The following is a 25,476-nucleotide window of genomic DNA, read 5'->3' as shown; positions in this document are numbered from 1 at the left end:
CACTGGGAAACTAGAGGTGAAATAAGAAAAGTGCCTGCTTTGGAGCTATCCAGAAGTGTCTTGGTTGTCTCTCCTGAGTCCCAAATTATGCCAGGGATATGACAAAGGAGGCCACCACCTACTCCTCTGTAGGCACTTTCCATGAGCCCATCTGCTGGTGGTGACCTGGTCTGCTCTCACTGTCAAATGTGCCACACATAGCTGGCCACTGTGGTCCAAGAGTCACTGCCATGAAAAGTCATTGCTTTCCAGTTACTGCATTTTAAAACAGTGTTTCCAGTTAACAATTTGCATTTTTAGAAACAGACTCCAATTCCCCTTTTTTTTTTCCCACACTCCCTTTTCCTTTCCAATGGGGATATGAAGGAAGGGGAATTCTTGTCAACAGAAATTAAAACTAGTAAATTAACAAGTGCACCTAATGAAGTAGCATTGTATTTTCCTTGCTGGGGTCTTGCGTTCATGTTGCAAATTGATTTTGAGGTGACACTAACACTGGGTAATCTAACTCGGGCAGTTATGCAAGGCCCAGTCCTTATAAAGCTAAGCCCAAGAACAGTCATTGGGAACTGAGGGCAATCAATACCTTTGGAGGGCTAATCCTATGAAACGTGCAATAAGCAGTTCCCACTTCCCCAGACAGATACAGAAGCTTCAACACCAGCAAAATAAATCCTTGGTAAGAAGAGGTGAAAAAAAGGAAAGGAAAAGGAAAAAAAAATAAAAGAAAGGAATGAGTTCCTGCTTTCAGCTAGTGCAACCTCTTTGAGATGAAGTGATTTACCACAAAGAGAATCCTGCAAGGGCCATACATTCCTGTACATATAAGTTTTTGGATCAGAGCCAAGTGATCTGTCACTGCTTTTTGCTTAAGATAATTCCTCAGGTTTAGCTAATTAGGTACTAACAATTATTTCAGACAATCTGTGTAACCCAGGGAAGAATATCAACAGTATATTTTAAATTAAAGTGTTTACATCAGGAATTATTCATTTTTTCCATGAGGCATAACTTGTGAGACAGGCAGTCTTAGCACTGCCATAAATCTACATGAAAATTAAAATTGTGGAAGAAAAATAATAAAGGCAAGTTGCTATTCCCATCCTCCCTGCCTCAGCCCCAACTCTAGAGACGGAATTTACATTAACAAGGGGCTCCAGCTAGCACTGGAATTAGTGTTTGAGAAAATCAGGATTTCAAATCCTTTTCAGAAACACTGTGATTAAGGTCAGTAACTCTGCTCTCCTCAACAAAGAAAAAGAGCTAACCCCAGCTCTTCTGTCATCTGTCCTAAAGCCTTTTTAAAGAAAAAAAGTTTTTTAGAAGTTAAACAAACAAAACCAGCATCTCCCTCTTCCTTTCTGAGCTGTGTTTAAATAGTGGTTAAGAAATCCATAACAAAAAAGACAGAAAAGAAAAATTTCTAGTTTAGGCCTGTGTTTTCCCTTTTATCTGTTGGACGATAGAAGGCTGTGAGCTGAACATCAGACTGCATTCCCATTCTCAGTTGTTAAACGGTTGAGAGGCTCTCTGGCGGTGTAGAAGGCCCGCCAGCTCCATAGCATGTTTCATCCCAGCTGTTTGAAAAGCTGGCTCACTTGAAACACAACCATTATCCCCACCCACACTCTGCAGGAGAGCAAACTCCCCCTCAATAAGGGATTTCTTCCACATTTATGGTAACTATTATTACCAACATTTACAACATCAGTCGTTTTAATTAGAAAAAAAATTAAAACAAAAAGATCCTGAAATGCACAAACAGACACATATGTGTTTACATGTAAAAATGCAAAGCACTCAAGTTGTTTCTAATAACTGCAGCTCATGGAAGGGACATGCATTCTACATAGAACTTACTTAAATACTCTTTTTCTTTTTTTGTCATAAAAACATACAGATGTCTTTCTTCAAAAAAATTATTTTCCCTTTTCCTGTGTTACAGGAAGCCTGCCCACACTTTTAAATACAAAGTGGGTATAAATAGAAGCACAAATTAGGCATCTTGGAAAGTCTGTATTTTCCAACCACAAGGAAACTAAGAAATTACTGTAAGTGTTTACACATCTGACTATGTTGAGTTAAAACGTTTTCTATACATGTGCCCAGCAAAACTGGAAAAAAGTTAAGAAAGGAAAACAATAGCCTCTCTGGTTCTTTACCTGGTGCTACAATGTACATTATTCAGCCTTCTTCATATGGACTACTAAAAGTGTCAGTCTGAATACCGTCACTACTCTGATGAAAGCGTATCTTACATATATAAATGATACAACTACTATGAAAATTTCAGTAAGACTGTCTGCTTTCCTATAAATCTAACTAGACATTTGTCTTTTTAGTTGTCTCTCTGTATCATAGCTATTAAAGGTAAATAAAAGCAAGATGGCTCTTTTTATGACATTAATAGCTTGAGGGACCTTATAAATCAGTGAATACAAATGTACTGCTCATTACAGGAGAGGGAAGCAGGTCTGTCCATCTGATGCTTTCTGACTTAGATTTCTGCTTTAAGATCTTGTTGCTCATTTAAAATTAACTCATCTCCTGTTTCTCTACCGTCATATGGTGGGGAACTTCTGGTGTTCTCTCAACTTCTGATATCAATGTTTTTCTAGTAGTCTAGAAAAACAAATGCTAAAAATCTAAAATTCTAAAACAAAGTCTAAAAAATGCTAGCCTAACTAGCTAGCATTAATGGTCACAATACAGACACAGTAGCTACATTAAATCTTGACAACTCTTGTCAAAAGGTGAATTTGAGAAAATAAATCAAAATAAACTCATTGCAAACCACTCAGACACATCCTGACTGACCAGATATTTTTCTTCTGTCGGAAACTTCAGTAATTTCAGTAACGCTTTGAACAAGATTTAAGGGGTGAGCTGGCAGCTGGTCAGATGGTCAAAATGGCAATCTTCCCCACTAAATTCAGCATAAGGTTTGTTGGTCTTGAGGGTTGGTTTTGTCACACATTTCATTTCTCCCCAGCTGTATTGCCTACAAACAGAGAAGCTATTTTGCTTCCCCAATAATACTAGCTTGTCTTGTTGAATTTCTTTTAAGCTAGATTTGGGCATTTGTAAACCAGAAGCAAGGAAAGGTGCCTCCAACCCCCGAGGTAATACTTGTATGCTCTGCTGCTCATGAGTGGCTGTTTGCATTGCACATTCATGCCTCTCTGGCAGGAGTCTGGCACTGGTGTGCTGCAGCAACTGTATGCTCCTCAACAGAGAGATCAGTAACTCCCCCAGAGGGTTTGAGCACGTTTGTACGAGAGTGGGAGAGGAAGGTGTACAAAAACCAACTGACTACACTGAAAAAGAGCTCAAAAGCTTAACTGCAAACTTTTTTCCTAAATACTTATCTAAACTATACAGACAACAAGTGTTCATTTTCTCATAATACCTCCATCCTTATTAACAATCAGGCTCTGTTTTTGTTTTTTTTTTAAGGAGGTTGGTGAGACTTAAGGTTGTGCAAGACATACTTTGATCTGCACCCTGATGAGTGAACATTCCCCTTTGCTGCTAGCCCAACTAATGAAGGGATAAAATTAGCTTTTATCCCTGGCACTTTCTTTAGCAAAAAAACACGCACTAATCAGCTGTCCTCACTAATCAGTCGTCTGGCTAATGACCTTTTGCCTTAAAACACTAAAATTTCTGAATGATGTTTAAAAAAAGGAAAACCAATGCAGACTGCTCTCTCTTTGTGGGTCTTAAGCCCATCATCTGAAATTGAAGACTGAAAGGTTAAATGGCAAATCTGTATCCTGACTGGGTGATAAATCTATAATCAAAAGGCACATGCCTTGACACCTCAAGATGTACTTCATTACTACACAACTAAATGATCTTTATTCTCTTTTTTTTGTAAACTAGAAACAGATGAAAAAAAAATTGCTTAAGTCCTTCATACTTTGCCTATGGAGAAATCCACTCCACATCTGTGTTCAAGTGTCAGTTAATTTCTTACTTTTTTATTAATGCTCGAGTGAGAATTCAGAAGTTGAAACCATTTTCCTTTTTTCCTCCCCCTTACAACTTCAGGGAACTATAGCTGGAAAAGAAAATTGCAAAAACACTCCATCAAGCCTGCATTCTCAAACACACTTTTGAATGTCTAAAAAAACCCTCCAAAACAAAACAAAGAGTCCCAAAGCACAAAAATAAGCCTTACAATTCGCCAAATTCTCTGTGTACGGGGCACCGTCCTTCTTCCTCTCAATAACATACTTTAACATTGTTTTAAAAGAGGGATTTTTAAAGACTGTTTCATTTTCATTCTCTGCTTGCTATAATGAGGCCCATTTTTCTTCATGTTTTAAGGAGGTGGAGCAAAACACAACCCTGGATGGCTGAGGAGGATTAGCAACAGATGAGATGTCCTGTGGAAGTCACTTTGCAGAGGCCTGCAGTAATTTCTACCTGCAGTGCAACTGCACCCTGGTTTTTAACTTCAGGAAAAAGAGATTGCATTTACCACAAACACCACTCCCTCCACATAAAGCAACTCTCCCTGGGGACAATGCAAAGTGACAAAATCACATTAAATTTAACAGCCGTCCAACTTTGCATCCCCAAATAAGCCAGCAATCAATACTCACGGTAATGAGGGTCCATGTAACCGTTTCGGGGGTCCATGGTAAAGAGCGTCCCGCGGTAAGGTACGGAAGGTTCAGGAAGGTGCGATATAGATCCATGGATCTCCTTTTTGATTAATGAGGCCCTTTCCTCACTCGACGTGGAAGGCTCTTCACTGATCTTGCTGAGGCCTTGCCCACCCTGCGGCTGCATTGTGATCGCGTTCCTTCTCTCTCTGTGATAGGTCTGCCCAGGACTTTCATCCTCTGCAAAAAAATGATGGAGAAGAAAGAGAGAAGGGAAGAAAAAAGAGAGACACACACTTTTAGCCCATTTATAGCAAATACAATAAAGAAAAGTTCTCCCCCCGCTGCCCTCCTCTTCCTTGTGTAAGTTTGTGACAGGAGGTGCCTGTGTGGCTGTGAGGGATGGCCTGGGAACACTTGCCCGTTCAGAGCCGGCAACAGCCGAGCAGTAGATCACCGTCACCCATGCACTGATGCTCCTAGCAGCGGGGCTATTAATTGTGTGGGAACAGACAGAGGCTTGCTGTCTCCCTGCCTCTGGGACAAGGAGACTGGGAGCTCCCTGATGGGGAGTCAAGTAATGATTTGTCACACAGAGGAGAAGATGAACCCCACCAGCTGGGCCTAAATCACGCCCAGCCACCCACCACAGCTCTGCAGCCCAGCTCCAGGTCCCTGGGGTTTGCCTGTGTGAGGGGCTCCTCCTTGCAGGAAGGCTGGCAGTGATCAGAACCAAGGCGGGCAAAAATAAAATGGGTACAACTGCTCAAGATACAGGACCAGCAGCATCAGGCAGGCACAAGCAAGGCCACCTGCTCTGACAGTGTCACCCCGTGCAGGATGGTTGCATATATTCCCCCTACCTAATTTTTTCCAAAATCCACAAAAACACAGCTACAAACTCTTAATGAACAAGGGGGAAGAAAAGCGGGGGTAAAATAATAACTAAAACCCAAGCCCTAGTTTGGAGTAAGCCTCTAGGCCTGTGGTCCCACTTGTAAGGGAAGAAGAGCCTCCTGACCATGGCTCTACCAGCCTTCCTTGCAGACAGCTCTAGGACTACGTGCTAAAACAACCCACCACTCCAACAAATTTAACCCCTAGGGACTACATACACCCTTCAAAAAGCAGACAAAATGGTTCTGTTGCTCAAAATCAAGATGAATGCTCCTAGGTACATTTCACACATGCCATGTGGCAGAGTGGCTTTTCTAGGTACATAAGTCTCTAATGTAAATGCTCTCTCAGTTGCATTATTGGTTTAAAATATAGATGTTTCTCTAAACAAGCATGATTGCTTGCTGGCTGTAATCCTTGGGCAATACCAATGCTCCAGGTACATCCTTGTTCCATCAACCACACTGCATGTGCAAGTGTGCACCAATACATCTTGAAGGAATACTGATAAAGATTCTTCATTTCAAAGTTGCTCTGCAGTTCTAGAAGTACACAAGGAATCTCAAATTATTAAATGCTGGGCACAAAAATGGAAACTAGAAAAGGAAATGAAAACACCTTTAGGAAATAAAAGTAAAGTGCTTTTACTCTACAATCCACATGCAAGGAAGAATGATTGACACCAGTGCCAAGATTGCACTTCAGTTGTCAGAGATTTGAGGTCAGGGCTAAGTTTTCACTTGTACCTTCCCCTGGTATACTTATTCACACAGCAAAAGCAGCAGCCAGGAACTCACCAGGTCACTACATTCAGCAAGCCTGACACCAGCGTAACTCAACCTATGTGCCTTTATACAAATTAGATTAGAAACAAGTGCTGTACATATAGATACCTAGCCATTATATGCGTAAATTAGCCACACCATTGCTTTGAAAAAAATGCTAACTATTATTTTCTCTGCCCCCTCTCCCCTCAAATAGCAACAACACAAAAACTCAACAGCATAGCCTATTGAGCACTTAATTATTTTTCTATCTCCAAGTATTACAGCAACCAGGGTTTGCTGACTTATCAGCATCTTCCAGGGACAGAATTCCTTTACAGTCAGTAATTCTACATACAGAGCTTTTCCAGGGTTGGGTCTGAGAAGAAAGAGTTAATGGAAATAGACAACAACATTACAGAGTTTAAACCCTTTGCCCTTTTCTATTTTTTATTAATATGCACAGGCATTGGTCCCTGCTCTGGATTAGCAGGGTTTAAGGTTTCAACTTTTTACACTGAAGCTGGCTTTAGTTAGAGAACTGCAAATCGGGGACTAAAACTTTAAAATTTATATGAGGTTTTTAGAAACTGCTTGTATAACTAAAAAAGTCACCCCAAAGATATATTTTCCATCAAGTTTCTCTTTAGCCAGAGTCTTTTATGTTAAATTTAAACCTAGAGTGAACTTTCACTGATGAGATGTAAACTCCTATAAAAACAGGGTATTACACTTCATTTGAAATTTTGACAGACTCTTAAGTAGAGCAAGCTAACCAGTGCTACAACAGTTCAGAAAGAAGAAAGCTAGAGTGATTTGTGGGGCTGTATAATCACTCAGATGATCAGATAGGATTTCAGTTCTTTTACTCTTCCTTATAAAGATAGTATTTGTTAAAACTGCCATCCTGGGATACAACAAGAAGCTGACATCTGTGTGCAGGCTCCACTTTCATACTTTTCTTCTCAAAACATGCACGCCTCATGAATCGAGGTACTAGTGACTGTTATGGAAAAGGCTGATTTTTCAAATTGCTGAATGAAATTCAAAACCTACTTTCAGTAATTTAGAAATGAAAGGGAAAAGGTTTGTTTTAATAAGCTTTTCCCTTTTTTGGTTACTTGAGAAAAAAAGAAAACAAAACTATTTTTCCTTCTGCATCAACCATGTCTCTCCCCATTATAAAGTTACTGCCATGTGCCATTACAAGTCAAAAGTTTCTGTATTTTTTCGCCACACAAAAATTGTTCCAGAACTATTTAACTAAACACGATGGCATTTTTGCAATAATAATAAGGCTTACTCATCAGCCAAACACCTTGCTAAGCATTGACTTCACACCACTGGGTTGCTTGTGATAGGGGGCAGATGAGAAATTTGACAGCACCCACACTCCAGGATGCTAAGAGCCAAGCAGTTTGCAGGAGTTCCCCCGGTGCCGAGCGAGAAACTCCTCTTGCAGTAATGCTGCCGACTGTCACGGCAGGCGAGCCACTCCAGTGTGCCAAAAGGGGAAAGCTGTCTAATCTTGTTCTGGTTCAACTGAAGCATTCAATAAAGTTTCAAGAGTAAGTGCGGGCAAGGCACACCAGGCCAAATTATTGACAGAAACACACTGTCCACCATGGCAACAAGTGGGATTCTAAAGCAAAAATGTAAGCAAACAGCCCACTTCTCCAGCAGCATCTGCCAAAGGGGTTTTACAGCCAAATAAGCGAGTACTGTTCTGTTACTGCTCTGCTCACATTTTAGAAGTGACCAGCTTTAGGGTCAAAAGAAACAACCAATTTATTAAAATGTTGCAGAGACACAAATGCCAAAGTGAAAGATGAAGTTGGTGGCAGCGCACCAACTTCAGTGTAATTCCTCCCACCTTTTGCCAGTGTAAGAGTGAAGGGTTAAATAAGAAAAGAAAAAAGCAATCATGCCCGAGAGCAATCTGCATAAGCTTCTCTTTCTTCACATACACCCTTTCTCTGACTTAACAAGCCAATAGCCAGAGACACATGTTAGAATTGCCCAGTCTTGAATGATCACATTAATCCAGGATTCTCACATCCACTGAGAAATACCTGATTTAGTTCTGCTATTTTGATCAGAAGCCAATTTTATTAGAAGTGCTGAGCACCTCACTTAATGGAGCACCTCTCACTCAATCAAAAAGCTTTCTCAAAAAACTCACACTGGACAGCATGCCTGAATAAACACACTTTTAATTGCATAGCTAATTTACTCAGAAAGTTTAAAAAAATCAGCAGAAGCCAATACCTAATGGAAATATCCTTTAAACTTTCTTTATCTGTTGAACATTTTTGCTTTTTTTTTACCATAGACCAAGACAAAGTAGAAGCTATTTTGCTTTAAACCACCTAAAGTCAGCAACTGAAAAAAAAGTTGAAATCTAATGAGAGACCACACTAAAAGTCAATCCCAACACACTTCAGAGACACCCCTGCTTAAACAAGACAACACCAGCCCAGTTAGATCTCTTAATATATTAAGTTTCATCACCATATTTCTGCTTGCAACTTCCAGAGAGCTATCTCATGAGAGATCTCACAGCACGTCAGCTGAGTAAGAGAAAAAACAAGGTACTTACAACTCAGTCCAAGAGACCCTGCCTGAAGTTCTCTCTAAGCTCTTCTCTTCTCTTGACCAAAATTCTCTGGCTACCAGGACATGGGCATTCCTCCCTCTTTTCCTCCCTCTCTCTTCTCCCCCCCACACCCCACCCCACCACCCCCGCCCCCCACCCCCATCTCTCTCCCTCTCTCTCAAAGGCCATTGCTTCTCCCATTAGAGGAATTAAAAATGGTTGGTGCCATGCTAAATTTAACAAGCTCATTAGTATTCTTCCTGTGTGCTTCCTAGTGAACTCCCCCTATTCAAGCAGCTCTCTCTAGCTGAGGGGTCAGGCGGCTAATCATTAAATCAAACTAATGTCACCCTATCACAATCAGCCTAAGAGAAGGACGGTTTATTATTTCAGTTTATGCTAAATAAACGGTTTTACAAATGATCTCCAAGCAAGGTCAACAGCAGCTTCAATTACAAGACAAACTTAACAAGAGTTGCTATAAACCAAGTGCTCCATATTGACCTAAGCACAAGCTCGGCTCTGCATATTGCCACTAGCATGATTGTAGAGGAATGCATATTGTAAAATAAAGGAAAGGGTAATCTTTTCTTTGCCAGAATTTGTGACTGCACAGAGACTGCTCATTCACCTCTCCCCAACCAGATTGCTGCTCAGCTCAATTCACCCCACACAAAGGCTGAAGCCCAGACCTCAATGGACTGAGTGAAACATGTTCAAAACTAGGCTCTCTATTGTGACTGAATTTCTTAACATCTTTTCAAAAAGCAGAGAATGCCTTGAGGCTAAAGGAAGAAACAGGCTAATGGTGAATTGGGAATACTGAGCAAATTTCAGAGCCCTTTCCTCCTAGCTTTTGAGGTTGAAAGCAAGCTCTTTCCTTTCAAGTTTCAAAGTCCTTTTTCCTCCCGCAGTGTCACAGAAGGATTTGAAAAGAAGGTAATTGTGCTCACAGTCCCCCTGATCAGAGCTTACGTCCTATTTCTGGTATTTCAGAATACTTCTTGCAATAATGGTGCATATAGCTCAATCCCTTAACCGTCCTGCACTCTGCAATTGCTCATTAAATGAACAATTGCTGGTATAAAACGCCTTTTATGTTCAAGGTCTGGATATAAGATAAGCATTCTAGTACTCTAAATTTGGTTTACTAAGGAAACTCTCCATCATTAAATTACAAAACTGAAATCAGAATATCAGTCTTTCCCAGAAAAGTAGCATTTTAGATGCTGTGAGCCAGAAAGAAGGGGGAAGGTGGAATGCAAAAAAGATCGACTACTTAGATTCTTAACAGAACAGATACCTAAGGAAGAAAGCCATTTCTTTCCCATTTAAGAAAGTCTAAGTTTTTGACACCTGATATTTTCTTCCTTGAAATGATGCAACAGAGTAATTGCCATGCTCATTAGGATACCTGTACCTGCATTCTTCTTGCACACACATACACTTTTCACTACTCTTTGACCACCTTAAGAGCAACATCAGAGGAAACAGATCTGTAGGATTGTGTCTGCCTTTAAAAACAGCATGTGTTGTAAGCGAAATTTTGTTTTGGGTGAATACAGTAGTTTAAATTGGACACTCTTGGTCCCAAGTTTGTTATTTTCCTGCATTTGGAGCAACTGCACAAGAAGCACTCTGGAAACACTAACATAGATATGAAGAACAATGCTCATAATTGGTTTTAAAAATAGACTCCAATTACACAAGAGGCTACAAAATCTGCAAGATAACAATACTGTACTCACTTTATTTGCAATGCTTAAGCATACCTTATACAAGACTTTTGTGCTTATAAATAACATACATTATCTGAGCTTACCATTGAAAATGTATAGTTTTCTACTCCCACTTGCAATGGAGTTTTAGTTTAGTCATTTTTTCTTTATCCTGTGTATAGTATTTTCCAGTAATTGATTTGTGATCTTTGGAATACGAATACATAGCTCTTTTGTAGTTTTGTTTGTTTGTTTTGAAAAATATGTGATATATTTTTGTTGTCAACTTTAGCTTTCACTGGAAGAAAAAGAATTTATGAATAAAGGAGAGAGGGGACCTGATCCATACAATTTCTACCTAATACTCCACTCACACTCCCTTATTTTCCTCAAATGACACATACATTCATTTTTGCTGCATCTGTTGCACAGCTTGGTTCAGTTCCTTTTTTGACAGTACAGAGGAGGACAGAACACAGTACATCGATACAGTGCTATGACTTTGGAAACAGAGCCTGATCATGCATTCCTGAGTTAATGGCAGAGCTCCCACTGATCTGGAGAAGACAAAACTGGGCCTGTATGGAGTTCACACCACTCCAACACTAAACCAGCAATGCACTGTTATCAGAACATCGCTCACAGCCATTTCCAAATGTGTGAATAACTCTTCCCCAAGACTGACGGGGAACCTGAGAATGGCACGAAGCAGCTTAAAAAACTCAGGTAAACTTGTCAGACTCCTAAATCAGAGAGAGTCTTGTTAGTAGCAATGTCTTTATCTCAATTTATCTCAATCCAGATGAATTTAGAGTGCTTGTTACATCCTCAGCTACTCCCAGCTAAAACCAACCGGCTGAAGCTAAACAGACATATAGGAAATTATGTTAAATAAAACCACCTTTAAAATTCCATACAAGCAAACTCCTATTGTATTTAACTGAGAGTCTGCATCTACAAATCCCTGCATCAGATCTATAGGGAAATGCTAAAAATCTCATATGAGCTGAAAAAATCCTACTGAGGAAACACAAGATGCAGCTGTAGACACAGCTACCTACACACAAAGGCAGAGTGCTGTGGAAACTTCCATGTCAGTCCCAGGACTCAGCCTCAGAGGGCGGATAAAGAGGGCAGGAGGCAGGGCCGGGTTGCCTTACACAACTCACTGATCATGCAGGACATGTGGAAAAAAAAAAGAGTAACATTTAGGCATATGCCCGAAGTTACTGACCTGACACTTTAGCCATCCCAGTATCTTCTTCCAAACAAGCTACTGAAGTTGCTTGCTGTGAATCAGATTCCTGCAGTATCCTGTTGGCCAAGTTCCCCTCGAGCTGCCCAGATGAACCATCAACTAGCCAAGATGTGGAGCTTGAACCCATGCAATGCCCAGCTGCAGCCCTAACCTGCAGGGCTGAAAGTCTCTGGGAAGCTAATGGAGGGACTAATTCTCAGCAACTTGTAATGTCAGCCTCCAAAGAAGTGGGAGCCTCACTTCTGAACAAGCCCTTTCCCAGCCCGTTTCCACATGGGCTTTAAAATAACAAAAACAAACAATTTAAATCAAAACAGCTGAAAACCATTTTGTCCCTTCCCAAGTTCAGGGCTGCATGTTTCTCCCATGGCAGACAGTGGATTATTGTGGTGATACTTAACACCGCTGTTGAGTGCAGCCCCCAGCACTCTGGTTTAGGTGTTAGTGACGACATCGACTGCAGCAGGAGAAACACTAAACCCTACACCTAGGTACTAAGCAGGTGGCAAGATTTTAAATTTACCTTCATGGAGCCTACAAGGCCTAAATTTTGCTTGCTTTACTCACACTGAAATTCTGGGGATTCAGTGAAACTACTTGTGCAAGTAGAGCAAGAGGAACTCATGTCCAGCATCAGAAATGCTCCAACCATTGGGCACAAACAGTCTGTCTGGAAAATGCACTGAAGATGTTGGTTGGCACGTGGAAATGCTATATCATTATCTTGATGAGAAAGGAGCTCTTACTAGTACCAGTGCTTTGTAGCTCCAGTGGACAAGAAAAAAAAAAGAAAGCTATAATCCAGAAGTAGAAAACATTTGGAGGTAGTATTAATTGGAAAATTAACTGTAGCCTGTCATTTCTCCTTTTAAATTTGCAGAAGTAAAAGGCAGTCAAAAGCATTCTTGGTATATTCCCTTTCTTGGTATAGTAAATTTTATGTTTTGATTTTGCTACTTGAGGACTGGGAAACTCAAATGAGAAAAAAAATTTCTTTCAAGAACAAACTCATGTTTTCATTTCCCCTTCCAAAAAACTGTTCTACCTTACAAAATTTAGCGAAGACTGCAAATTACTGTGCAACAGCCTCACCAAACTAGAACATTTGCTCAAGGTCTGCTGATTAGGGCTAAAACTCAAGCTTTGCACTTCCAGAATATCTCCAGGATTGTTGCCCTTCTCCAACATCTGGACTGTTCAAAGATCTAAGAGAGTCAAATATAACTAAAAGACAACAACAGACATCAGGATTTGACCTTTGGCAACTATTTCTCAGAAAGAAAAAGCTCCTCAGCCTATTGTAAAACTCTCAAAAGGATCCTGATTTAAAAACATTATGAAGTTCCTTCCATTAGCCAGTTATTAGACTGTTAGTCATTGCTTACTTTGAGCAGGCTAATTAGTTACATCAAAGGCACTACAAAAAATTCCCAGGAGGGTTCTCGTGGGGGGATATATTCCTCAACCATCTAATAGCACGTTTATGCCTATCTGTGGGTAACTGCCTCATTTCACTCAGACACTGGGGGACATATTCTGTGCTGTCACTTTCTACCAAGCCAGCAGCAAGACCAGGCCTTAAAGCTGTTTAAAGCCTGATACAAATTTGATTACCCATGCTTAAAAGCCACAAAAGAATGAAAGAGGAGTTATAAATTCGTTGGTGCACCACCTCCTTTTGCAGCATCTACAGCACAGATACCTTAGCCTCAAGAGAATAAAAAAACCCAGTTATTTATAGTGTTGCATACAAACAGAATTATATTTCTTCCCTTCTTCTTTGGGTGGGTTCAAACTGCTAAATGGAATCATTAGCAAATCACTAAGTGGTTTGCAACAACTCAGGCAACCCTTCAGTTTAGATGGTAGATATCACCTAGTTAGTTGTGAAATTTACTTATTGCTGCATCCTTTTGCACAGTTGCAGTAAGACTTTTGTTTCCATCATATCCCTGTACTTCTGGTCTCTGAAAAATACCAGTTGTTTAAAAATATGTTATGGGTTACTGTGCCCTGATTCACAGTGGCTGCAATCTCTGGACAATGATTTCACCCAAGTTTTCTAAGGGCAAAATTTGAATACCATATATATTTCTCTGTCCAGATGTGTACGTAGTTCTACATACAAAATGTGGTCACAGGCACCCACAAATTCAGCTCCACCTTACGTTCAATAAAATCCAACCAATTGTGGATGCATAATACACAATGTCTGCAAATAAGTGTCCAGACAGGCAGGCTGGATACCTCAATGTAGAAATGAGACTTTTCACAGTCCTCATCAGTAGTCTAAATAATTCAGAAGAATGCTGCAAAACATTGTAAGGTTTACAGCAAAGGATGTTTTCAAACAAAGAAAAACTCTCAAGCCCTGTACCCCAAGCAATTTGATGCTTTGTCATTAGTGCATTAGTTTAGAACAATACTGCTACTAATCCACAGATATTGCAAAATATTCCTTTTATCAACACTGCTTCTCTACCAGGAATATATTCTGAACGTCCCAAACCTGGCTTGTTTACCTCTAAAGCTAAAGCTCAGGAGCTTTTTTCTCTGCCCGGAGACACTGCTTACAAAAGAAAAATCTCTCCTTAAGCCTTAAGAAGATCTTGATCATCCCAAAGACCAATCTGTTTTTTCTCCCCTCTGCTCATTTTCTTCTCAGTTTTCTCCACTAAAGAGGATGTACAAGCTCTGGCAGAGGTGCATACTGCTATACTCTCATAGCTCCTGCCTTCACATTCCAGTCATCGAAAATACTGCTAACAGCCACAGCAAGCAGCCTGGGTCCCAGAATGAGTGCATGTTAGTGGGCAAGGAGGGACAGAAATTGGAGAGCCTGGAAGGAAAAGACAAAGCAAATTCCTCATACCATGATCTCCCCTCCCCTCACCTAGGGGATGGAATAGTCTCAAAAGCTTTGGATGGCTGGATGTGTGGAGTTGGAGAATTAAGACAACTGACTACCAGTCACCGGCTTGTCAGTGCCTCTCTCTTCCCTCCGTCACTTCCGCTGCACACTTCTGACCAGGCTTTCCATCCTCTGGCAGGGTCTGCCAGCCTGGCCTGCTACATTTGAGAAAAGGCAAGAAAGCTGAGACACATCAGGTATTTCCAGCTTCTTGACACAACTCCACATGGGGAGGAACTGAATGCCAACCAGATCACTATATGGATGAAAACAAGTTTAATAGATTAATGTTTTCTGTTAATCCCCATAGTTTCAGGGATGAGCAAAACTGGTTTTAAGACTTCGCTTTTTTGATTACTTATGCATTTGTCTTTCTAACCTTAATGCTGGATAACGGATTTTAAAAGACAGTGGAATATTGGCCTCAAGCTTTTACTGATTAACTACATATATATACTTAGGTGTTTATGACTATCCTAGGCAATATTGTATATTTCCACTTATCAAAACGCAAATGGGCACCTGAGATCATAAGGACAGCCAACTAAGAAAAACAATCCTATATTCACGAAAAAATGGCAGAACAATTTAAAACAGTACTCTCCTCCTACTACAGTAGCCATGCGAGCTCAAAAACAGCATTCTTAAATTGTTAATCAGGTTTTGCTGGCTTCATCTATCCACAATCTGAAAAAGGAGATTTCAACGTTTCCTTATTATTTTTTTTCATTTGTATTCTTGGCTACCTACATTCTCAGGCAACATCCATTTCAAAGAAAAATAAACTAAGTTTCATCTCTCAAAAACATTAAATAAGCATGATTTCTATGGAAGGAAGGCTGGGGAAGGGAAAGGGAATCACATGCAAAGTTCATTTGGCGATATACAAAGCAAAACAAAAAAAATCACCGTGCGATACCCAGCAGTATAATCAATTCTGTGACTTTTGTGTGCTATAGAGGAATGCAAAACTGTAGCCAGCACAACTTTGTCTTCCTCACTCACCAAATGCATAAAATACTGATAACTGATTTCATAAGAGAAAAAAGATTTTTATACCGCAAATAAGCACAGTGTGATTGAAGGATTCAAGGTCCATTTGATTTATATACAGAAACATCCACTTGGATTTGAAGTCAAAATGTGTTGAAGAGTTAGCCCAAAACTGCCCTACAAATCACCCTACACATTAAATGTTCCAATTCTGAAAAAACAGTGTGCCTCCCATTTTTATTACGTCAAATGCTTGTCCACAACTTGCACAGCTTGTGCACAAATACATAACTGTTGACTAATAACTATTTACCATGTCCCTCTGAAGACAAAGAAAAAAAATAACATATAAAACCAAAAGAAAACTAATAAATCAACCTTTAAGGTGCTGTTGCCCTGAATTTAAGCAGCCTACCCCATCCAGACCCCTGCTATTTTTCCAGCAGCAGAGAAATCTCATTCAAAAACTTTGCTTCCCCCTCTTCATAACAACTACCTTAAGTGCTGAATCGTGGCTTTTAATAAACATGCTGAATTATTGAATAAGTGGACCTGATTTACCAGCATCTCACCTAAATTGTCAAAGAAGCTTTTTCGCCAAACAGTAGTCATGTTCTTTCTTCCCCATTGCGGGACAGAACTTCCATCTTGCAGGCACCAACAAGAATTCATTTTTTTCCTCTATAAAGCATAGCCTTTTGGAACCACAATACAGATACCTCCCACATCATACTGTCAAATTCATCAAATTAAGAATAATATTTTTATGCTAATCTCATTGTTCATACCAGTTTTACCACAAGACTCGTAAGCATGAAAACTAGAGGACAACTTGTAGTCTAGATACCTCCAGGTACTTCTACAGTTATTCATGACTATGTTATCAACTGTGCCACAATCATTTGTTCTATTAACACATCCTCCTTGTAGAGGATATGAGATTTAACACATTTGTCCTATAAAATTCAATTAGCCATTTCAGATGCACCAGAGTTGTAACATCAAAACCAGCTAGCTTTAAAGAAGAAATTCCCATTAGAAATCACAGTTTTTTCATGGCAAAAAGACTGACAGTCCACAGCCTTCTCACAGCAGAATACATATTGGGCTTGCATGTTGCAACTCTTTTCTAAAGACTAGGAAAAAATCTTTTCCAGAGCAGTAAGGTTACCACTGTCAGCTGCACTGAACTACATACTTCCCTCTCTTTTGGGTCTTACCTTCAAAAATCATGGAAACAAAGATGTAAACTTGGATATTAAAGAGTGTTAACATCAAAGTATATCCACTACTTTTGATATTAACCAAAGCCCTGAACCTGCAATCTAACTGGCACAAATCAGGGGTGTCTGTCATTTCAAAAACAGCTGAACTGAGCTCTGTGCCATGGCCTGCATTTGCTCACTGACTTTTCAAAGCACACTAGTGCTGTATGTTTTTACAACTATCTGCCAATCAAGAAAGCAGCAGGAATCCAAATTCACTTCTTGGCATTTTCACCATTTATCTGTCCACATTTCGTAATACGTGACATTTTCTATTTCTTTCTTCTCCTTCAATACCTTTAAAAAATTTTAACATCTCCATCCAGAGCAATTTCTGTGCATTTGATCCAGTCATGGTCTGTATAAGATCCCTGCCCTTTGGTTTACATAAAAATTACTGTATATCACAATTCAGCTGGGAAAAAAGAATATATAAGTGCATAAAATGTTACATAAATAGATGTCAGTAATACATTCATATTTGTGTATTATCTCACCTGTATTCCCCCATCCTCCCCCCACCATTCCATCTATCATCATATATATCACTCTTATGGTCTGTATATACCAACAGAGCTTCAAATTCTCTCATCAAAGAAGTTAAGTAAAAAAAGATGTTTATGATGTCCTAACCTTTGCTATTTCCCACAAAAATCTGAGTTTTCATCAGCAGTCAAATACACTCCCCCTTGCTGAAGACATTTCAATGCCATCTTCACAACTTGTATTGAAATGAGTCTGCGCCAGAACTTACAGGCAGGACCTTACAAAAGACCAGTGAACACACTCAGCTAAGCAGGTGTCCTACAGAAAAGGCAGTGCACAAAATGCAGATAGATAGCTGGACAACACTTTGAATTTCAACCTTCCCTTGTGCTTTGACTCACCAACTTAGTCCATATTTAAGTCTACACAAGACTCTCAGAACATGTTAACTCATAATATGTCATAAAACTTTAGCCAGGGCAACACATCATGGCTTTAATTATAGCATATGCATCTCCAGTTACAAGCATAAACTTCAGGATAAATGGAAAGACAGGAAAGAAAAAGCTCAAGTTTGGATTCCTAGCATTTTTGGTATCCTATTAATGTTTTATGTTAATAGGAAAACCCAGGATACCAGGATGCATGCTCTGATGCAACAAAATGTAGTACATAACTATACTCAGAGGGATGGCTCTCCTACCATAATACAATGTTCTTTTGTCTAATTTCTGAAGGAAACAAGACTGAATAATATCAAGGGAAGGTAGAAAGGAGTTTGATATCTATTCTACATATCTTTGAAACTCATTGATTGGATTAAGCCCTTTTTGTCTGAGGCAAGAGTTTCTATACTAGATCTCTACCAAGAAAAAGGCAGCAGCAGGTGGAAGAGATGCTGTATTACCAACCTGCTAACATCAAGGTTGCGGAGTAATTTCTCTACATCATACAGAAAGTATTAAGAAGCAAGGTGTAACAAGCATCTCACTAGAAAAAAAACTTTGATCAGAGCCAGCATCTTAACTAGACACCAAAGAATCAAGACAGAAAGCCATGCCCTGGAGTCAATTCGCAGGAAGGTCCATTTCAACTTCAAGCAGCTTTGCATCTTGAGCAGAGCTGCTGATTAGGGATGTGATCTGGAGCAAGTCCCAAGACAAATCTTACAAAAAATCAGCACCAGAGTGCAACAGAATCACATAAGGGTCTGTGGGCTTCAGCAGCATAGGATGATTCAAACATCCACAGTGCTTGCAAGTTACTAAGTATTTTCTTGAGGACTAAGCATTTGTCTTCCACAATCCCCTTCAACCAATGAGGAACAGAATGCACAGGAATACTTTCATTTACCCAGAAGCTTTATCAACCAGTCATGAAACTGTATGCAGGCATGAAGATGGAGACCAACTATAGAGTCTGTTTTGGCAGATTGACCATAAATTTAATCACAAACTGCAAAACTATACATGAACAGCCTTTATGAAGAACAGCAAATAAAAGTGTGGCCCAAAAGTGATCATTGTCATCTTCACAGACCGGGAGCATGGCTGCAGAGAAGTACCAGACTTCTGTATCAGAAGCTAGGTTCACTGGCAAAAGGGCTTACTTCTCAACAAGACCTCTCTTCAGTTCAGCAGAAGCAGGAAAAAATGGAAGAGTGGGCCCAAAGGAAGATGGGAACAAATTGCACTTTAAACCAATAAAATACCCTTGGTCCATCAAGTCGTCTCATTACTGAGAAGTCAGTAATTAAAATTTTAATGGCATGCAAACAGGTTTCTAAATCATTAGGCAACAGAACAGTGTCAACAATATCGCTGAACAGAGGGATAGAGAAAAATCAACCACCACTGCTTAATCACTTAGGACTCTGTCCTACAGCTATTCATCTGAAGAGCACAGAAGTCCCCTGTACCACTGCAACTACCTGCTCTGTAGCAGTAGGTCATTAATTTATCCTCCCTCATATGAAATTGTAATGTTTTACCTGTAAGGACTTGAGAGTGGGTATGCATTTTTGCCACAAGTATAAAACAAAATTATCATGCACTGTTTATGAAGCATTACACATCTATGCACACACAGAACTGTTGGAACATGAATAACACAACAAGGAAAAGGACAGTTTGAAAGTAACATCAAACCCACAAGAGAAAGGCATGACAAAGTTATAGCTGCCTGCACAGCATCACACATGTAACTACCATCTGCTTCAAGACACCAAACACGCCATTTTTTCTCTGAAAGGCCCCAGCTTTATCCAGCACCAGCCACGGGGTGGACAGTGTGTGTTTCATAAACCATTTATCACTACCTGGTTCTCATCCTAGAGTTCAACATATGGCCCCTCTGCTCGATGTACTGGCTTCACTGAAGCCCAACTCTGCAGATAGATTATTAATTTCCTCCTGGACTTTCTCTGGCACTCATTACAGTATCCAAGCGCTTCATTAGTAGTATGAAAATGTTTTTTACAATAGTTCTTGCAACATGAAGAGATGGTCTTGTCTACTACCAACAGACACTACCTATTTAAGTGTCCCAAGCTGTACATGCATAATATAGAGAGCCTGAGAACCCATTTTCAGAGAACCCATTTTCAGAGTATTTAGCATCAATCTACTTTACACAGTTTGTATTTTCAAGTAATATAATATCATATCATATCATATCATATCATATCATATCATATCATATCATATCATATCAACTGTATTTACTAGAATGCCCACATGCTTGCCTTTCTGAAAGCCAGATGCAAGTCACATACCAAGAAACAAAAAGAATAACCTTCTATATTGGTGAAGTTGAGTTGCTCCAAGTAGTAAGAGCTCTAGGTTTGATGTAATTAATGGCACTGTAAAAATTCCAATATTTTTGCACTTTTGTGGTTAAAGTATATAAAAAGGTGGGAGTTCTGACTGAAGAATTCCTCATTTCTGGGGCCATTTATAAAGGCTGCTCTCCTAGCAGGTATTTTATTATCTAAATACGGGTTCAGTCTGTAAAATCTCCTTCTATGGTAGCAGAAAGATATTTTGTCTTCTTCATTATGTATTTTAATGAAATACAGAATTTTTTATCATCAAGACCTCCACCTCACTGTCAATCATGCAAAAGTTGGCCAAGGGGGTGACAGACTATTATAAAAGAAGAAAGCAGTGGAGAGAGAGAGAGAAATATTACAGCTGCATGTCAGTTTCTTCAGGTCAGCACACAAGGAAGGGATGAATTCATGTAATCATTTCATTAAAGACTGCACTATAATGGACAGGCACTGAGAATTCTATGTTGGCATTCCTGATTTTGTGATACAAATAATATTCCTTTATTAAATGACTCGCATGTCGCTTCATATTATAAATAAAAAGCAACAAAGGCAAAAGCAAAATGAGAAGACAAATATGGCAGCCATGAGAAGTGGGTGATTTAATTCAACACACTGACCCTCTGAAAGCCAACAAAACACCTTGTAACTTCAGTAAATTACCATTTCCCAAAACATTCAGGGCAGAAGATGACAACATATCAAGGGTTCATAGATAGTTGCTGAGAAGAGGAAATTTTGCATGTTGAACCCCACCCTAGGCTTTAAAGAGGAAAATATTTTAGTGAGAACAAACTTGCTGCTTCTTCCACTAAAATGTGTATTTTCTGTTCCATCTTTCCCCTTGTAACTTTGATTCCAACACTGCACTCCACGATCCTCTCATTTCAGACCCATATTCTTTAACCAGTATCTGTTAACTATGAAATCTAAGTTCTTTGTCCTATTCCTTGTGGGAAGAATCTCTTTGCTCAGTTGTTCCCATCTTCTCTCTCAATATGTCTTTTTCTTAATCTTCAGTCATGCATGCCAGTCATTGTGCCCCATTTCTGATAGTTCCGTCTCTTCCCTCTAGGTTCTCTGTCCAATCTCAGCACACTTGAGATTGGGCTCGTTTCTTCAGCTTCTTTTTATGGGATCTTTTCTCTCTTACCCCTTTTCTCCCTTCTGACAGGGCTCCCACTCTCCAACCCACACTCAACTAAACAGAAACCTTCCCCTATCATTGTCAGCATGAAACCCTGGACTAGCTAAGGAAAACTGGTGGAGGTGTCCTTCACAGGGTATTCAGAACAGTGGATCCTGTAAGATCTTCTTCAGTTTCCTCTCGCTGTTCCCTTTACATTGTTAGTATTGCCTTTTCTTTGATGCAGCTGGATCAAAATAGTGATAGACAAAAAGCACTAAGGTCCAATTGCATGCTTTGCAGGAAGAAGAAAGATAATACCTGAGCAACAATTATCTCTGCAACTCTCACAGCTGCAGTTAAAAGTATGGAAGATGAGAAATGCCATTTCATACAATGAGAATCATAAAGTAGGACCCATCTCACTTCACTCTAATGTACTCTTGTTGTCTAAGCTCCTTCTATTGTTGGCTGAAAAATGATGCCTCTAGACTAGGATTCAGCCTATCTCAAAATGGAAGGACTCATCCTTTGAATGTACATAACTGACTACAGATCACCCAGTTAGATGTTTACCTTTCAGAAAGACAAGGGTAGATAAGATGGATCTACTATCCAACTTTTATAAATGTGGGGAATGCAAACTGGTTTTCCACAGTTTTATATAGAAGGTACTATTTTGCCATCCAGTAGTAATAATAATATCTGCCTTCAATCTTCAATTTACTTCTGCAACTGTTCGATCTGATTTAAACTTTTAAATAACATAAGTAGCCAAACTGAAGCTAATAAATTTCATTCTCTGTTTCATTACAACAACCAAATACTGCAGAGGAACTTGAGGAGCAGTGAATAATTCTCACTTTCAGATGATTCATCTAATTTTTACTGGAAAAGCTTAGGTCCCAGTGATACATGCAGTTTCTTAGGATAGACCTGATTGCTTCAATAAGAAAGCAAGGCCAAACAGTACCAAAACTGAACATCAGCACTGAAATGGTAACCAAACAATATGACTCATCTTGATTGGTGGTTTTAATCAAATATACAGTCTACCATTTTGTAGTAAAGGTAAGATAACACAGCCAAATCAATAAAGACGTATTCTTCTAAAGCCTAGATGAGAACACCAAGCATTTTCAGCTTTATAATCTGTAAGACTCTAATAGGTGTTTTATGAGATAGGTAGATGGACCCATTCCAAAATCAGTTCCCTGGGTCAGTTGTCACACTTCAGAAATACCTTGCGGTAGACATCTGACTGCCTGAGCTACAAAGGTACTTAATGTTGGTAAGACCATTTACATCAGTGAATCATTCAGAAATTTTCAGTTTCAAAACTATGCGGACTTTATCATCACTAAGCAATTGCAGTCATTATTTACTGACCTGTTGCGTTTAGCAACTGAATTTCCAAAACATGTCTGTCCTAGTGAACAACTGGTGCACTGGTCTGTGCCTACATAGAAGTCTGGAGATGCAAGGGACCAGGATCTCCACAAATGTTGTACAGCTTGTACTTCTGTGGCTTTTTTCTCTCTGTCTGTACCTGTTTTGGCTCTTTAGACTATAAACTCTCCACAGCAGGAACTGTCTGTTATCAGACATATCCACAAATGAGCAAAGTGAGACCTCTCAGAATGGGTCCTTCAAAAGCACCACAAAAATGTTTTGGTTTTTTTTCAGGCTACACAATTTGAGTTTCTCAGAAAACTACCGGAGACCCCATATTTAAAAATCAGTTACTCAAATGATATATGGTTTTTTACCATTGAAAAAAACAAACAAAAAAAGAAAAAAGGTGTACTGTTCATTCAGTGTAAACGCGTCTCAATCATGCTGGAAGTACAAAGGAAGTACAAGAAATTTTCCTATGTCTAACTGGCATCACTAATGTTCTACGAAGTTATCTCTTGAGTGCAACACTCAGAATATTCACTCTTCCCTTCCAATTTTCATTTGAATGTGCCTTTCTTCACCACTGCAGAGATAGCTTGCCTGGACAAAAAATGATTGGGAACTTTTCCCTCTACCTCCACCACTGTTACTTCCAATAATAACTGGGAAATATCACATGAGTTGGAGGAAGCTGTCTGGTATCATTGGTCTGATCAAATGGAAAAGAAAAAGCACATGTACGCTATCTTGCTGAGAAGACTTGTTTAAGGAAAAAATAAAATCCAGGATCCAGTGAAGACTGATGAACTGTACAGGACAGTTAATTGTCACTGTTCCCAGATGAGTTATTAAAGCTGTGGAGTAATTAAATCCCATCTTGTCTTTCTTCTTACACAGCCTGGACAATCTCCATGTTGGAGAAATGATGGTAGAAGTAAGAGAGAAAAGCTATAGATTGTTTTACTTGCAGAGTTTAAGATAACTTTGAAGCAGCCCTTGCTGGGATTACAAAATCATCCCAGAATTGTTATAAGTGTGGGTGTTTGTAAATAAGGCTAAGGGGTAGCCTTAGAAGTTCAAGAAAAATTCTCAAGTATTTGTGCTTAGCTGGTATATATTTAGATTTTATCTTTTGAATTTTAACTTGCATTGGCAAAATGTTTGATTTCCAGATTGGGAGAAGCTATATTTACCATTGAGGAATAATGAGTTTTAAAACACTGTTACCGTCACTTAACAGTGGACTTAACCAAATTGGAGAGAAAATCAACCACAGAACAAAACTTGAGCAAGGGAATTACTAACCAAAAAAAACTTCTCCCTTCAGCTCTACAAAGAGATCAGAGAACAGTTCTTTACTCAAACCAGATTTTAGATGCTTCCTTCCATGCACAGTACATATGGCTTGCATCTATTTTTTCTTTAAAACAGAGCCACATTTCTTCCTGTTAGTAAACATATCAAGGCTTTTAGGAGAACTAACAACAGCAAAACTTGCTTTTAATGTAGATTAAACAAAGTAACACACAGCCGCTCATGGGTATTCTAAATAGGAAATAATTTCTCTAACCATATGCATAAACTGAATGGCTTTGTAAGAGCTAACAGGTAAAAATACTGCCTTACATAAAAATTCATTCATTTTTACAAAACTAGCATTTGAGGAGCTGTGTGTCTAGCACAAAAGTACTTAAACAAAACTGAATTTATCTTGACAAGAATACCTGCACTACCTTTTCCCCTCCAAGCTTACCTTCCCACCTTTCTCCTTATTCCACTTTTTTCTTTTATACGCCACCCCTTTCATACTTGCCTTTTTTCTTTAGCAAAAAGTCACTGCTGAGTAAAATATGAAACACTAGTACGGGAACAGATAATTCCTTCCCACTGCCCTATCACCCCTTCCTCTGTCATCCTGAAGGCAATACAGTTACTCAGAAAGAAAAGTTGATAGCGATTTTAAGCAAAGCTAACAACTGAAATATCGCAGGTTTTCACATTTCATGCTTCCAACATAACACAGCATTGTCCACCCACTCCAGCAACTGGCTCCAATGTATTTAATTTCCCTCCCAGCCTTCTCAATTTGGTATCAAATATAGGAGAGAATTTGACTATACACGGATTGCTAGTCCAGATTGCTAGCAATGCTTTGTCCATTTTGCACACAGACGGTGGTGAAAAAAACAAAAGAATCTGCATAGAAAAATGTGTAAAAACTGATTCAGCAGCTACATCCTGCTAATATTAATGATAAAGCCAGCTGGCAGAAACCCAATAGCAAATGAGAGTGTAACTGAGATGTAGAGAGATAACAGGATCTGGGGGCAGCTTATGCAAATATATGCAAAGAAGAAAAGGTCTCTGCCATATGAAAAAGAGCACCTGGGGGTGGGGTGATGCACAGCAAAGAGGAATCCTAGCTTAATCCGATGGGCTACTCAGCTCTGGATGTGGCACTGACTTCAGCAGCAGTGCAAGTCTGCAGTGGAAAACAAGGATACTGGGGAAGACAAGTCTGTAAAAGAAATATTTAAATGCTCTATAAATGAACTTCAAAAACTAGAGACACAACAGAAAAATATGCCACCGTGATGACATCCAGCATTATCTTAGTAACA

General features: G+C 39.4%; 1 protein-coding gene across 1 annotated transcript in view; it reads right to left on the bottom strand.

Moving 5' to 3' along the window:
• The window catches only part of GLI3 (GLI family zinc finger 3), a 201,619-nt gene that overhangs the window by 130,662 nt on the left and 45,481 nt on the right, over positions 1 to 25,476 (bottom strand). The window contains exon 3 of the mRNA XM_053953161.1: positions 4,611 to 4,853. Within this exon, the coding sequence (XP_053809136.1) occupies positions 4,611 to 4,853 (243 nt within the window). The remainder of the gene's footprint in view (positions 1 to 4,610; positions 4,854 to 25,476) is intronic.

This window comes from Vidua chalybeata, chromosome 1, assembly GCF_026979565.1.
Source record: "Vidua chalybeata isolate OUT-0048 chromosome 1, bVidCha1 merged haplotype, whole genome shotgun sequence".
In the NCBI taxonomy this organism is placed as follows: Eukaryota; Metazoa; Chordata; class Aves; order Passeriformes; family Viduidae; genus Vidua; species Vidua chalybeata.
Note: the sequence above shows the minus strand (reverse complement) of the source record. Positions and strands in the feature narration are given on the sequence as shown.